General features: G+C 43.5%; 1 protein-coding gene across 2 annotated transcripts in view; it reads left to right on the top strand.

The window, feature by feature from the left end:
- Positions 1-16,491, top strand: part of LOC129852961 (probable phospholipid-transporting ATPase IM) — a 70,482-nt gene that overhangs the window by 21,955 nt on the left and 32,036 nt on the right. For both annotated transcript variants that reach the window (XM_055918565.1, XM_055918564.1), the window contains exons 6-7: positions 15,604-15,665; positions 16,211-16,283. In XM_055918565.1, the coding sequence (XP_055774540.1) occupies positions 15,604-15,665; positions 16,211-16,283 (135 nt within the window). The remainder of the gene's footprint in view (positions 1-15,603; positions 15,666-16,210; positions 16,284-16,491) is intronic.

Raw genomic sequence — 16,491 nt, 5'->3', positions numbered from 1 at the left:
ATTTGGGCCTTACCCACCCTCCTTACGTCTGCATTTGGGCCTTTCCCCACCCTCCTTACCACTATATTTGGGCCTTACCCACCCTCCTTACCCACCCTCCTTACCTCTGTATTTGGGCCTTTCCCCACCCTCCTTACCTTTCACATCTTACTGCTGCTCAGCCATTCCAAGAAGAGATTTCATTAGCTTTTTCATTTTCGTCTACAGTTCATTCGGGAAGTATTCAAACCCCTTGACTTTTTTACACATGTTGTTACTTTACAGCCTTATTCTAAAATAGATTCAATTGTTTGTTTCCCCTAATCAATCTACATACAATACCCCATAATGACAAAGCAAAAACAGGTAAAAAAAAAAAAGTTAGATCACATTTACATAAGTTTTCAGACCCTTTACTCAGTACTTTGTTGAAGCACCTTTGGCAGTGATTACAGCCTTTAGTCTTCTTGGGTATGATGCTTTCAAGCTTGGCACACCTGTATTTGGGGAGTTTCTCCCATTCTTCTTTGCAGATCATCTCAAGCTCTGTCAGGTTGAATAGGGAGCGTAGCTGCACAGCTATTTTCTGTTCTCTCCAGAGATGTTCGATCGGGTTTATGTCTGGGCTCTGGCTGGGCCACTCAAAGACATTCAGAGACTTGTCCCAAAGCCACTCCTGCGTTGTCCTGGCTGTGTGCTTAGGGTCATTGTTCCATTGGAAGGTGAACCTTCGCCCCCAGTCTGAGGTCCTGAGAGCTATGGAGCAGGTTTTCATCAAGGATCTCTCTGTACTTTGCTCCGTTCATCTTTACCTCGATCCTAACTAGTCTCCCAGTCACTGCTGCTGAAAAACATCCCAACAGCATGATGTTGCCACCACCATAGTTCAATCTTGGTTTCATCAGGCCAAAGAATCTTGTTTTTCATGGTCTGAGAGTCCTTTAGGTGCCTTTTGGCAAACTCCAAGCGGGCTGTCATGTGCCTTTTACTGATTTGTGGCTTCCATCAGGCCACTCTACCATAAATCAAATCAAATCAAATCATATGTATTTATAAAGCCCTTCGTACATCAGCTGATATCTCAAAGTGCTGTACAGAAACCCAGCCTAAAACCCCAAACAGCAACCAATGCAGGTGTAGAAGCACGGTGGCTAGGAAAAACTCCCTAGAAAGGCCAAAACCTAAGAAGAAACCTAGAGAGGAACAAGGCTATGAGGGGTGGCAGTCCTCCTCTGCCAGGTGGAGATTATAACAGAACATGGCCAAGATGTTCAAATGTTCATAAATGACCAGCATTGTCAAATAGTAATAATCACAGTGGTTGTCGAGGGTGGAGCTGTTACTGCGATCCTCCTCCTCTCCATCTTCGGAAAAGGAGGAGTATTGAGGGAACCAAGGCGCAGCGAAGTTTGAATACATATTTATTTAAACAAGACGAAAAACGAACACGAACTACACTTGAAATGATACAAAATAACAAACGACGTAGACTGACCTAAACATGAGAACTTACATAGACACGAAGAACGCACGAAATAGGAAACAGACTACATAAACCGAAACAGTCCCGTGTGGTACGAAATAACATACAGACACGGAAGACATTCACCCACAAAACAAACAGTGAGAACGCCCTACCTAAATATGACTCTTAATTAGAGGAAAATGCAAACCACCTGCCTCTAATCAAGAGCCATACCAGGCAACCCAAAACCAACATAGAAACAGATAACATAGACTGCCCACCCAAAACTAACGCCATGACCAATTACACATACAAAAACAACATAAAACTGGTCAGGACCGTTACAGCAGCAAGTCAGCACGTCAGGAGTAAATGTCAGTTGGCTTTTCATAGCCGATCATTAAGAGTATCTCTACCACTCCTGCTGTCTCTAGAGAGTTGAAAACAGCAGGTCTGGGACAGGTAGCACGTCCGGTGAACAGGTCAGGGTTCCATAGCCGCAGGCAGAACAGTTGAAACTGGAGCAGAAGCACGGCCAGGTGGACTGGGGACAGCAAGGAGTCATCATGCCAGGTAGTCCTGAGGCATGGTCCTAGGGCTCAGGTCCTCCGAGAGAGAGAAAGAAAGAGAGAAAGAAAGAACTAGAGAGAGCATACTTAAATTCACACAGGACACCGAATAAGACAGGAGAAGTACTCCAGATATAACAAACTGACCCTAGCCCCCCGACACATAAACTACTGCAGCATAAATACTGGAGGCTGAGACAGGAGGGGTCAGGAGACACTGTGGCCCCATCCGATGATACCCCCGGACAGGGCCAAACAGGAAGGATATAAGCACAGCACCCACACCACTAGTGGGATATCTTCAACCACCATAAATGCCTGATTGGTGGAGTGCTGCGGAGGTGGTTGTCCTTCTGGAAGGTTCTCCCATCTCCACAGAGGAACTCTGGAGCTCTGTCAGTGACCATCGGGTTCTTGGTCCCCTCCCTGACCAAGGCCCTACTCCCCCGATTGCTCAGCTTAGCCGGGTGGCCTGCACTAGGAAGAGTCTTGGTGGTTACAAACTTTTTCCATTTAAGAATGATGGAGGCCACTGTGTTCTTAGGGACCTTCAATGCTGCATAATTTTTGTCTTAGCCTTCCCAGATCTTCCCAGAAACGTGGAAAAAAGGAAGGGGTCTGAAGACTTTCCGAATGCACTGTGTACATTTTCCCTTCTCTGTAATAATTTGTTCACCTTTGACCATCTGACCCATCTGACCTTTCACCTTATTCCCTGAGTTGACCCCTGGTTAGGGGGGTTTTGACCTCTCAACAGGTGTTAGTGGTACAGACAGATCCACGCTGACGATATCCCGTTTTATTGCCGACACCTCTAGGTACCAAGGTTATTATAGTAAACTAAAACGGAAAGTTAAACTAATCAGGAAAAAATATTTTGTAAACTGAAATAAAATTATTATTAAACCCGTTTGAAAAACCGGGTTTTACATATCAGCTAACCACATCATATGGTATAGCAGTCAGACTGCACACTCGATGACATGGCACGCAACCATTGGTTGATTTGTCATTAGTAAATCAGATCTAAATAATAAATGGAACTAAAAAGAATCTTTTAAAAAGTCATAGAAATAAAAACTAATATTAAAACACAACATTATAATAACCTTGCTAGGTACACACACTCACATCAGCTAGCCCTTCTAGAACATCACCTAACCCTTCTAAAACATCACCCCACCCTTCTAGAACATCACCTAACCCTTCTAGAACATCACCTAACCCTTCTAGAACATCACCTAACCCTTCTAGAACATCACCTAACCCTTCTAGAACATCACCTAACCCTTCTAAAACATCACCTAACCCTTCTAAAACATCACCTAGCCCTTCTAGAACATGACCGAGCCCTTCTAGAACATGACCTAGCCCTTCTAGAACATGACCTAGCCCTTCTAGAACATCACCTAGCCCTTCTAGAACATCACGTAACCCTTCTAAAACATCACCTGGCCCTTCTAGTACATCACCTAACCCTTCTAAAACATCACCTAGCCCTTCTAGAACGTCACCTAGCCCTTCTAGAACATCACCTAGCCCTTCTAGAACATCACCTAGCCCTTCTAGAACATCACCTAGTCCTTCTAAAACATCACCTAGCCCTTCTAGAACATCACCTAGCCCTTCTAGAACATCACCTAGCCCTTCTAGAACATCACCTAACCCTACTAGAACATCACCTAACACTTCCAGAATATCACATAACACTACTAGAACATCACCTAACATTTCTAGAACATCACCCAACACTTCTAGAACATCACCTAACACTACTAGAACATGACCTAACACTTCTAAAACATCACCTAGCCCTTCTAGAACATCACCTAGCCCTTCTAGAACATCACCTAACACTACTAGAACATGACCTAACACTTCTAAAACATCACATAGCCCTTCTAGAACATCCCCTAACCCTACTAGAACATCACCTAGCCCTTCTAGAACATCACCTAACCCTTCTAAAACATCACCTAGCCCTTCTAGAACATCACCTAACCCATCTAAAACATCACCTAGCCCTTCTAGAACATCACCTAACCCTAATAGAACATCACATAACACTTCTAGAACATCACCTAACACTACTAGAACATCACCTAACCCTTCTAGAACATCACCTAACCCTACTAGAACATCACCTAACCCTACTAGAACATCACCTAACCCTACTAGAAAACCACCTAACCCTTCTAGGACATCACACCACCCTTCTAGAACATCACCCCACCCTTCTAGAACATCACCTAACCCTTCTAAAACATCACCTAACACTTCTAGAACATCACCTAACCCTTCTAGAACATCACCTAACCCTTCTAGAACATGACCTAACCCTACTAGAACATCACCTAACCCTACTAGAACACCACCTAACCCTTCTAAAACATCACCTAACCCTACTAGAACATCACCTAACCCTAATAGAACACCACCTAACCCTTCTAGAACATCACCTAACCCTACTAGAACACCACCTAACCCTTATAAAACATCACCTAACCCTACTAGAACATCACCTTACCCTTCTAGAACACCACCTAACCCTTCTAAAACATCACCCAACCCTTCTAGAACATCACCTAACCCTTCTAGAACACCACCTAACCCTTCTAAAACATCACCTAGCCCTTCTAGAACATCACCTAACCCTTCTAAAACATCACCTAGCCCTTCTAGAACATCACCTAGCCTTTCTAGAACGTCACCTAGCTCTTCTAGAACATCACCCAGCCCTTCTAGAACATCACCTAACCTTTCTAAAACATCACCTAGCCCTTCTAGAACATCACATAGCCCTTCTAGAACATCACCTAACCCTTCTAGAACATCACCTAACCCTACTAAAACATCATCTAACACTTCTAGAACATCACCTAACCCTACTAGAACATCACCTAACCCTTCTCAAACATCACCTAACCCTTCTAGAACATGACCTAACCCTACTAGAACATCACCTAACCCTACTATAACACCACCTAACCCTTCTAGAACATCACCTAACCCTTCTAGAACATCACCTAACCCTACTAAAACATCACCTAACCCTACTACAACATCACCTAACACTACTAGAACATCACCTAAGACTACTAGAACATCACCTACCCCTACTAGAACACAACCTAACCCTTCTAAAACATCACCTAACCCTACTAGAACATCACCTAACCCTACTAGAACACCACCTAACCCTTCTTAAACATCACCTAACACTTCTAGAACATCACCTAAACCTTCTAGAACATCACCTAAACCTTCTGAAACATAAGCTAACACTTTTAGAACATCACCTAACACTTCTAGAACATCACCTAACACTTCTAGAACATCACCTAACACTTCTAGAACATCACCTAACCCTACTAGAACATCACCTAACCCTACTAGAACATCACCTAATACTACTAGAACATCAGCTAACACTTCTAGAACATCACCTAACACTACTAGAACATCACCTAACCCTACTAGAACATCACCTAACCCTACTAGAACATCCGCTAACACTACTAGAACATCACCTAACCCTACTAGAACATCACCTAACACTACTAGAACCATCCCCAGGCATTTCTAGAACCTCACCTAACAATTATTCTACGATAACTAGTGAATCATGAGATGAATCCCAGACATTGTATTGTCTGTGTTCACCTGGCTGTTTTTCCATTGTTAATAAATGGAGTGGTGGTCAGGCAGAAATAGCAGAGGAGTGTATTGTGTTGTGGTAGTAGAGGAGAGTATTGTGTTGTGGTAGTAGAGGAGAGTATTGTATTGTGGTAGTAGAGGAGAGTATTGTGTTGTGGTAGTAGAGGAGAGTATTGTTTTGTGGTAGTAGAGGAGTGTATTGTGTTGTGGTAGTAGAGGAGTGTATTGTGTTGTGGTAGTAGAGGAGAGTATTGTGTTGTGGTAGTAGAGGAGTGTATTGTGTTGTGGTAGTAGAGGAGTGTATTGTGTTGTGGTAGTAGAGGAGTGTATTGTGTTGTGATAGTAGAGGAGAGTATTGTGTTGTGGTAGTAGAGGAGTGTATTGTGTTGTGGTAGTAGAGGAGAGTATTGTGTTGTGGTAGTAGAGGAGTGTATTGTGTTGTGGTAGTTAAGGAGTGTATTGTGTTGTGGTAGTAGAGGAGTGTATTGTGGTAGTAGAGGAGTGTATTGTGTTGTGGTAGTAGAGGAGTGTATTGTGGTAGTAGAGGAGTGTATTGTGTTGTGGTAGTTAAGGAGTGTAATGTGTTGTGGTAGTAGAGGAGTGTATTGTGTTGTGGTAGTAGAGGAGTGTATTGTGTTGTGGTAGTTAAGGAGTGTATTGTGTTGTGGTAGTAGAGGAGTGTATTGTGTTGTGGTAGTAGAGGAGTGTATTGTGTTGTGGTAGTAGAGGAGTGTATTGTGTTGTGGTAGTAGAGGAGTGTATTGTGTTGTGGTAGTTAAGGAGTGTATTGTGTTGTGGTAGTAGAGGAGTGTATTGTGTTGTGGTAGTAGAGGAGTGTATTGTGTTGTGGTAGTTAAGGAGTGTATTGTGTTGTGGTAGTTAAGGAGTGTATTGTGTTGTGGTAGTAGAGGAGTGTATTGTGTTGTGGTAGTTAAGGAGTGTATTGTGTTGTGGTAGTAGAGGAGTGTATTGTGTTGTGGTAGTTAAGGAGTGTATTGTGTTGTGGTAGTTAAGGAGTGTATTGTGTTTTGGTAGTTAAGGAGTGTATTGTGTTTTGGTAGTTAAGGAGTGTATTGTGTTGTGGTAGTTAAGGAGTGTATTGTGTTGTGGTAGTTAAGGAGTGTATTGTGTTTTGGTAGTTAAGGAGTGTATTGTGTTGTGGTAGTAGAGGAGTGTATTGTGTTGTGGTAGTAGAGGAGAGTATTGTGTTGGTGTACTGGGCTGGTGAGAGGCAGTAGAGGTTCAGACTAGTGTTAGTTAGGCTGTGTCACTGCACTCCACACTCCTCTCTCTCTCACACTGAAATCCTGCCTCTGGCTCTTATCTGTATTTCCATGGTTACTGTTTCCGTGTTGGTGGCGGTATTGTCATCATGTCATTGGTTCAGGAGTTGAGACTTGTTGATGTTTTTCTGTAGCTACATCCTTCTCTAGCTACTGTACCTCCTCTCCTTGAACTCATACACCTCTATTTCATGTTTATTTTCTCCATTCCTCCATGCTCTGTTGCTCTCTCACTCCCTCTATCTCTCCCTCGCTCTCTCTCCCTCTCTTGTATGTGGGTGAGTAATTGTCTGTACTTTTTATGTTTTTGTGAGTTGTTTTTTTAAATCTAGAAAAGATAAGAGCGATGCAACTTCAAAGTACAGTAGGCTTCTAAGGATAAAATAATATATATATATACTGTATATATATATATATATATATATATATATATATATATATATATATATACAGTATATATAATAGTCAAGTAAGTTAAAGCTTAATCATTGTATATTTGTTTGATTTTTTGGGGTGAAGTTAAAAAAAAGCTGAACATCCAATTAATAATAAAGTTACCGGTCCTGGTCTCATGAAATACTGTCAATGATACAGGTAATTGCCAAAATAAAGGAAACACCAACATAAAGTGTCTTAATAGAATCTGCCACCTTTTTTTTCTTTTGCCTGAAATGACATACCCAAATCTAACTGCCTGTAGCTCAGGACCTGAAATGACATACCCAAATCTAACTGCCTGTAGCTCAGGACCTGAAATGACATACCCAAATCTAACTGCCTGAAACTCAGGATCTGAAATGACATACCCAAATCTAACTGCCTGTAGCTCAGGACTTGAAGCAAGGATATGCATATTCTTGATACCATTTGAAAGGAAGCACTTTGAAGTTTGTGGAAATGTGAAATGAATGTAGGAGAATATAACACATTAGATCTGGTAAAATATCTATCTTTGAAATGCAAGAGAAAGTCCATAATGTATTATTCCAGCCCAGGTGCAATTTAGATGTTGGCCACTAGATGGCCCCAGTGTATGTGCAACGTTTTAGACTGATCCAATGAACAATTGTGTTTCTATTCAAATTGTTGTATGAAGACTGCCCAAATGTGCCTAATTTGTTTATTAATAACTTTTCAAATAACTCTCCTCAAACAATAGCATGGTATTATTTCACTGTAACAGCTACTGTAAATTGGACAGTGCATTTAGATTATCAAGAATTTAAGCTTTCTGCCAATATCAGATTGTCTATGTCCTGGGAAATGTTCTTGTTACTTAGGCTAATGCAATTGGCACGAGGTTCTATGTTAGCGCAACCGTCCCGTGGGGGACACACCGATCCTGTAGAGGTTATTAAAGGGTAGGTAGCATAACCATAACCACATGTAGCATATGGATTTGTATTAGTATACACATCAAAAGTCCCAATGCAAAGTCACACCTCTTTTCTATTTTTCAAGTTGTTACATAAAATCGATTAGAATCCCCAAGATTCTAATTGGGGGGTGGGATGTTAAATGGAGGAGCTGGCAAGCCAGCCTAGTCCCTATGATGTAAACTCCAACAAAAATAACTTCAAATGTATAACTTCAAATTAAACTAAATTGTTTATACTCGTGACTACTGGTTTCAATGTAATTTTCATCCAACTTACAAGCATATACTTTAAATTTTTGTGTTACAAATCAGCTTGCAAGGTTGCTAGCCAACTAGCCTGCTAACATTAGCCCTACTAGCCTGCTAACGTTAGCCCTACTAGCCTGCTAACGTTAGCCCTACTAGCCTGCTAACATTAGCCCTACTAGCCTGCTAACGTTAGCCCTACCAGCATGCTATCATTACGTTAGCACTGCATGAGTCAGCCAGTTGCTATCAACACCTAGCTTACAGCTACATTAAAGTAAACCAAAGTTTTGGAAAAACATAACGGCATCTAACAAGTTATCAAATAACGTTACTGGTATATGCAGTTATCTTATGCAGCAAGCCAGCCAGCTAAAGTTAAATCACTATTTGATTTTAGCTCAAAGTTTAGAAGAAAAAAAATACAATTAAACTTAAAGTTATAATGGTTTTTATTTTATTTGTGTTTGTTTTGTAGTCAAAGATAATAGTTTCAGTATCGTTTTAGTTTTTCAAATATTTTTCATTGTCATTTTTATTTCAGTTTTTGTTTACTTTAATAACCTTTATGGACTGTACACTGATTTAGTCATTATTTTAGCTGACAAGGAGAAGATCAGTAACATAATTGAGTTAACAACTCAGATTCCCTCTCTGCTCTCACTTCCCCTCAGGCATTACCGTACATGCTAACTAGACTGGGCACGCGCGTGCGTCAGTGTGTTCACCACCGCGTGCATGTTCATTTTGTCCATCCACACCATACGCGATCAGGACACGCAGGTTGAAATATCAAAACCAACTCTGAACCAACTACATTAATAATATGGGGACAGGTCAAAACACATGAAACATTCATGGCCATTTAGCTAGCTAGCTTGTAGTTTCTAGCTAATTTGTTCTGGGATATAAACATTGGATTGTTATTTCACCTGAAAGTCTTTTTTTCTGGATATTTGTAGAATTTTGACCCCATTTTTGAGTCACACAAAATCGTGTGTTCTCTACTCCGATAATTAATCCAAAGATAAATGGGGACACCTAGTTAGTTTCTAGTAAAAAAAAAAAAAATCTCTCTTCCTTTAGTCTTCTTCTTCTTCTTCTGTGGACTTTATATGGCGGTTGGCAACCAACTTTAAGGTGCATTACCACCACCAACTGGACTGGAGTGTGGACCTCAGTTCATCTTTTAATCACCCACGTGGGTATATGCTTCTAAAAACCAATGAGGAGATTGGAGAGGCGGGACTTGCAGGGCGTGACGCGTCAGTAACACAAGCGGATTGGTCAACATGTTAGACGACCTACCCTAACATACCTAAATCATTCTGACGTGTTTTCATATGTTCTGTTGTGCTGTTGTTCAAGCAGGAACCTAGATTCAAAACTAAAACTATATAAGGAAAATTACTTCTGAATTCCAGCGTCAAACAAACATGTACTACTATTATTGTCTGTTATTGAGTGGATTGGCAACCTGATACTGTAGCATTTTGGGAAATGTGATGTCATTTTGTTACACGTTAACCTCAGTAGCTGTCACGTTCCTGACCTATTTATGTTAGTTTTTGTGTGTTAGTTGGTCAGGACGTGAGGTTGGGTGGGCATTCTATGTTATCTGTTTCTATGTTGGTTTTGGTTTGCCTGGTATGGCTCTTGATTAGAGGCAGGTGGTTTGCGTTTGCCTCTAATTAAGAGTCATATTTAGGTAGGGCATTCTCACTGTTTGTTTGTGGGTGATTGTCTCCTGTGTCCGTATGTCTGTTCGTACCACATGGGACTGTAGCGTTTGTTTGTTTCGTTTCGTTTCGATGTCGTCTGTTTTCCTGTACGTAAGTTTATGTTTAATTATGTAAGTTTATGTTCAGGTTGCGTCAACGTCGTTTTCTTATTTTGTAGTTTGGAAAGTGTTTTGTTTCGTTTCGTGTGCCATCGTAATTTATAATAAAGATGGCTTATTTCCCTGAGCCTGCGTTTTGGTCTGAAGATCCTTCTCTCCTCACCTCTTCCGAGGATGAGGAGAGCGTCACCCGTTACAGAATCACCCACCAAGCTAAGACCAAGCGGCAAAGGGAAACTAAACGGAGTAAGGGACAGGAGAGAAAGGATTTCTGGACATGGGAGCAAATAATGAATGGAGAAGGTCCCTGGGCTAAGGCAGGAGAAAATCGCCGTCCCAAAGCTGAGCTGGAGGCACGGAGGAGAGCAGAGGCTACCGAGGAGAGGAACCGAAGCTATGAGGGAACGCGTCTGGCACGGAAGCCAAAAAAGCCCGTGAGTAATTCCCAAAAATTTCTTGGGGGGGGGCTAGGAGATGGTGGGCCAAGGGCAGGTAGGAGACCTGCGCCCACTTCCCAGGCTTACCGTGGAGAGCGGGAGTACGGGCAGGCGCCGTGTTACGCAGTAGAGCGCACGGTGTCTCCTGTACGAGTGCATAGCCCAGTGCGGGTTATTCCACCTCCCCGCACTGGTAGGGCTAGATTGGGTATTGAGCCAGGTGTCATGAGGCCGGCTCAACGCGTCTGGTCTCCAGTGCGTCTCCTCGGCCGGCATACATGGCACCTGCCTTACGCATGGTTTCCCCGGTTCGCCTACATAGCCCGGTGCGGGTTATTCCACCTCCCCGCACTAGTCGGGCAACCGGGGGTATTCAACCAGGTAAGGTTGGGCAAGCTCAATGCTCAAGAGTGCCAGTACGCCTCCACGGTCCGGTATTTCCGGCACCACCTCCCCGCCCCAGCCTAGTACCTACAGTGTATACACTACGCACTAGGCTACCAGTGCGTATCCTGAGCCCTGTTCCTCCTCCACGCACTCTCCCTGTAGTGTGTGTATCTAGCCCGGTGCCTCCAGTTCCGGCCCCACGCACTAAGCTACCTGTGCGTCTCCAGAGCCCTGAACCCACTGTATCTTCTCCCCCTACTAATCCTGATGTGCTTGTCCTCAGCCCGGTGTCACCAGTGCCGGTACCACGCATCAGGGATAGAGTAGGCTTTGAGAATACAGTGTGCCCTGTCCCTGCTCCCCGCACTAGTAGGAAGGTGCTTGTCATTAGCACGGTGCCTCCAGTTCTGGCACCACGCACCAGGTCTACAGTGCGCCATATCCGGCCAGAGCCATCCGTCTCCCCAGCGCCATCTGAGCCATCCGTCTCCCCAGCGCCATCTGAGCCATCCGTCTCCCCAGCGCCATCTGAGCCATCCGTCTCCCCAGCGCCATCTGAGCCATCCGTCTCCCCAGCGCCGTCTGAGCCATCCGTCTGCCAGGAGCCTGCAAAGCCGCCCGTCTGCCATGAGCCTGCAAAGCCGCCCGTCTGCCATGAGCCTACAGAGCCGTCAGCCAGACAGGAGCCGCTAGAGCCATCAGCCAGACAGGAGCCGCTAGAGCCGTCAGCCAGACAGGATCTGCCAGAGCCACCAACCAGACAGGATCTGCCAGAGCCGCCAACCAGACAGGATCTGCCAGAGCCGCCAACCAGACAGGATCTGCCAGAGCCGCCAACCAGACAGGATCTGCCAGAGCCGCCAACCAGACAGGATCTGCCAGAGCCGCCAACCAGACAGGATCTGCCAGAGCCGCCAACCAGACAGGATCTGCCAGAGCCGCCAACCAGACAGGATCTGCCAGAGCCGCCAGCGAGCCATGAGCAGCCAGAGCCGCCAGCGAGCCATGAGCAGCCAGAGCCGCCAGCGAGCCATGAGCAGCCAGAGCCGCCAGCGAGCCATGAGCAGCCAGAGCCGTCAGAGCGCCATGAGCAGCCAGAGCCGTCAGCCTGCCATGAGCGTCGAGAGCCGTCAGCCTGCCATGAGCGTCGAGAGCCGTCAGCCAGCCATGAGCATCGAGATTCGTCAGTCAGCCATGAGCTGTCCTTCAGCCTGAAAAGGCTGGATACCCAGAACTGCCCATCAGTCCAGAGCTGTCTCTCTGTCCGGAGCTGCCTTTCAGTCCGGAGTTGCCCCTCTATCCTAATCTCCCTCTCTATCTTCATCTATCTCTATATTCTTATCTATCCCTCTTTCTTGATTTATCTCTCTGTCCCGGTGTTGTCCCTATTGGATATGTTGTTAAGGGAATTTTGTGGGGGTCAAAAGAGGGTGGACATTCTTGGAGGGAGGAAGTTAGGATGGATTATGGTGGGGTGGGAACCGCGCCCGGAGCCTGAGCCACCACCGTGGTTAGATGCCCACCCAGACCCTCCCCTAGACTTTGTGCTGGTGCGTCCGGAGTTCGCACCTTGTGGGGGGGGTACTGTCACGTTCCTGACCTATTTATGTTAGTTTTTGTGTGTTAGTTGGTCAGGACGTGAGGTTGGGTGGGCATTCTATGTTATCTGTTTCTATGTTGGTTTTGGTTTGCCTGGTATGGCTCTTGATTAGAGGCAGGTGGTTTGCATTTGCCTCTAATTAAGAGTCATATTTAGGTAGGGCATTCTCACTGTTTGTTTGTGGGTGATTGTCTCCTGTGTCCGTATGTCTGTTCGTACCACATGGGACTGTAGCGTTTGTTTGTTTCGTTTCGTTTCGATGTCGTCTGTTTTCCTGTACGTAAGTTTATGTTTAATTATGTAAGTTTATGTTCAGGTTGCGTCAACGTCGTTTTCTTATTTTGTAGTTTGGAAAGTGTTTTGTTTCGTTTCGTGTGCCATCGTAATTTATAATAAAGATGGCTTATTTCCCTGAGCCTGCGTTTTGGTCTGAAGATCCTTCTCTCCTCACCTCTTCCGAGGATGAGGAGAGCGTCACCCGTTACAGAAGCAAAACAAGGGTCTGTTTGTTATGTCGGGTGGCGACACTGCCTGCAACCCAAACTGCACCATGTTCCCTATGTAGCGGACTACTTTTGACCAAGGCCCCTAGACTCTGGTCAAAAGGTAGTGCAATACGGTGCCATTTGGGACGCAGTCAGTGACCTTTCTGCCTTCATGCTCATGGGCCACCGCCCCGTTGGTTGCTTTAGTGAGATCATATTGTTCGGCTTGTCATATAATTGGCTCTTGTTGAGGAGATGTTGACCATCTTTAGCGACACAGTGGCGGTGGGCAGTCATTTTGCTGGCTGGTCTTGTGAGACTCCAGACCCAAACCAGACGTTTAGACAACCTCTGACTTATAATTCTACTTGGTCCCCATCCCGGATCCGGGAGCATCCTCATCAGTAAAAAAGCTGACTAGCATAGCCTAGCATAGCGCCACAAGTAAATACTAGCATCTAAATATCATTAAATCACAAGTCCAAGACACCAGATGAAAGATACACATCTTGTGAATCCAGCCATCATTTCCGATTTTTAAAATGTTTTACAGCGAAAACACAATATGTATTTCTATTAGCTAACCACAATAGCAAAAGACTCAACCGCATATTTTCACAATTTTTTTACCGCATAGGTAGCTATCACAAATTCGACCAAATAAAGATATAATTAGTCACTAACCAAGAAACAACTTCATCAGATGACAGTCTTATAGCATGTTATACAATAAATCTATGTTTTGTTCGAAAAATGTGCATATTTCAGGTATAAATCATAGTTTTACATTGCAGCTACAATCACAAATATCACCAAAGCAGCTAGAATAACTACAGAGAGCAACGTGAAATACATAAATACTCATCATAAAACATTTATGAAAAATACATGGTGTACAGCAAATGAAAGACAAACATCTTGTGAATCCAGCCAATATTTCAGATTTTTTAAGTGTTTTACAGCGAAAACACAATATAGCATTATATTAGCTTACTACAATAGCCAACCACACAACCGCATTCATTCACCGCAAAGGTAGCGATCGCAAAAAAACAAACTTCATCAGATGACAGTCCTATAATATCATGTTACACAATACATATATGTTTTGTTCAAAAATTTGCATATTTAGCGGTACAAATCGTGGTTTTACAATGTGAATACGTAGTCAAAATGCACAAAATTGTCCGGAGAAATCTTCGACAGTCACCTAATCTAATCAAATAACTCATCATAAACTTGACTAAAAAATACATGTTGGACAGCAAATGAAAGATACACTAGTTCTTAATGCAACCACTGTGTTAGATTTTTAAAAATAACTTTAGTACGACATACAGCTTACGTTATAGCGAGACAGCGCCCAAAATAAGGGCGGAAAATATGACTAAACATTTTCAACAGAAATACGAAATAACATCATAAATGGTTCCTACTTTTGATGAGCTTCCATCAGAATGTTGTACAAGGAGTCCTTTGTCCAGAATAATCATTGTTTGGTTGTAGAATGTCCTCTTCTCCTGTCGAATTAGCAGCCAAAGCTAGCCATGTGGCAAAAAACGTGCCCAACTTCACATAACGCAAAGAAAAGAACATTACGAAAATCGCAATAAACGTTCAATAAACTGATATAACTTGGTTTTAAATAACTACTTTATGATGTTTTTATCACATTTATCAAATAAAATCAGAGCCAGATATCTAACGTCTATACCGAAAGCTTTTCAGAACGCAATCTGGGGTTCCTTCTCGCGCCTTCCAAGACAATGAAAATTCCTGACACGTCATTCCAAAAGCTCTTGTTCGGCCTCAGATCAAGCTAGACACCCCATTCCACCTCTCACTGCCTGTTGACATCTATTGGAAGGCGTATGCAGTGCATGTAGATCCATAGATTTCAGGCAAATTAATAGGAAGGCCCTGGAACAGAGCCTCGATTTCAGATTTTTCACTTCCAATCAGGAAGTTTGCTGCAAAATGAGTTCTGTTTTACTCACAGATATAATTCAAACGGTTTTAGAAATTAGAGAGTGTTTTCTATCCAATAGTAATAATAATATGCATATTGTACGAGCAAGAATTGAGTACGAGGCAGTTTAATTTGGGCACGATTTTTTACAAAGTGAAAATAGTGCCCCCCTATTGACAAAAGGTTTTAAGCCAGAGAAAGAAGATGTTTCTGCCGGACAGAAGCCTTTGTAATGATTTAAGTCGACTGGAATTCCCTCCATTCACAAGTCCAGTCTAATGTTATTATAATCATGTCTGTCCTAATAGAACCGCCACAGGAGTGACACCCAGGTGAACAACCGGAAGGTCACAGTGCTCATCGATGGAGAGTAAGTTCATGAGATCTACTATTGGTTTCTAACAGTACATAATGAACACAACTCATAATGGTACACTGGTTGTGTTTGTTCAGATTGTTTGCCCCTTCCTGCTCCCTGTCCCCACCCTGCTCTCTCCACCGTCCTCCACCCAAAACCTTTTCCAGAACAGATGTGTGAGTGCCTCGGGCAGGGACAGTTGGGCAACATGCCCTCTTTTCAGGAGGCACAACAGGAAGCAGCTGCGGGCAACAGGAAGTTCTTGTTTTCTTCCTGTTGATCTTTCTCCTGGCTTACAGACAGTCACAGACAGGAGTTGAAAGGAAAATAGGTCGTACACAGATTTGACCCCTCCATACATTTTCTTCCTCATCCCCAAAAAATAGAGCGAGGATGTCTACTGTCTTGAAAAAGTTGAAACTTGAAATACTCTTCTTTCCTACCCCTCTTTCTCTCCCTCCCTCCCCCACCCACCCACTATCTCTCTCTCTCTCTCTCTCTCTCTCTCTCTCTCTCTCTCTCTCTCTCTCTCTCTCTCTCTCTCTCTCTCTCTCTAGACTACGGAGTGAAAAATGGATGGATGTTCATGTGGGTGACATCATCAAACTTGGAAACAACCAGTTTGTTACGGTGAGAACAGAACACTGAACCACTCTTCCTGTGTGTTCATTACAGCATACCGTTTCAGGTCTCAAACATACAGTTCCTCATTGGTCGTCTGTTTCAGCTGATTCTGGCATTAGAGACCATCGCGATAGACTGGGTGTGAAACAGGTGCCTATATTCAGTGTCTTTTAATAGTCAGTGAATCTGACTATGTGAATCTCTCCCTCTGTGA

The sequence above is a fragment of the Salvelinus fontinalis genome, chromosome 4 (genome assembly GCF_029448725.1).
Source record: "Salvelinus fontinalis isolate EN_2023a chromosome 4, ASM2944872v1, whole genome shotgun sequence".
Classification (NCBI taxonomy): domain Eukaryota; kingdom Metazoa; phylum Chordata; class Actinopteri; order Salmoniformes; family Salmonidae; genus Salvelinus; species Salvelinus fontinalis.
This window is presented reverse-complemented; position numbering and strand designations above follow the sequence as displayed.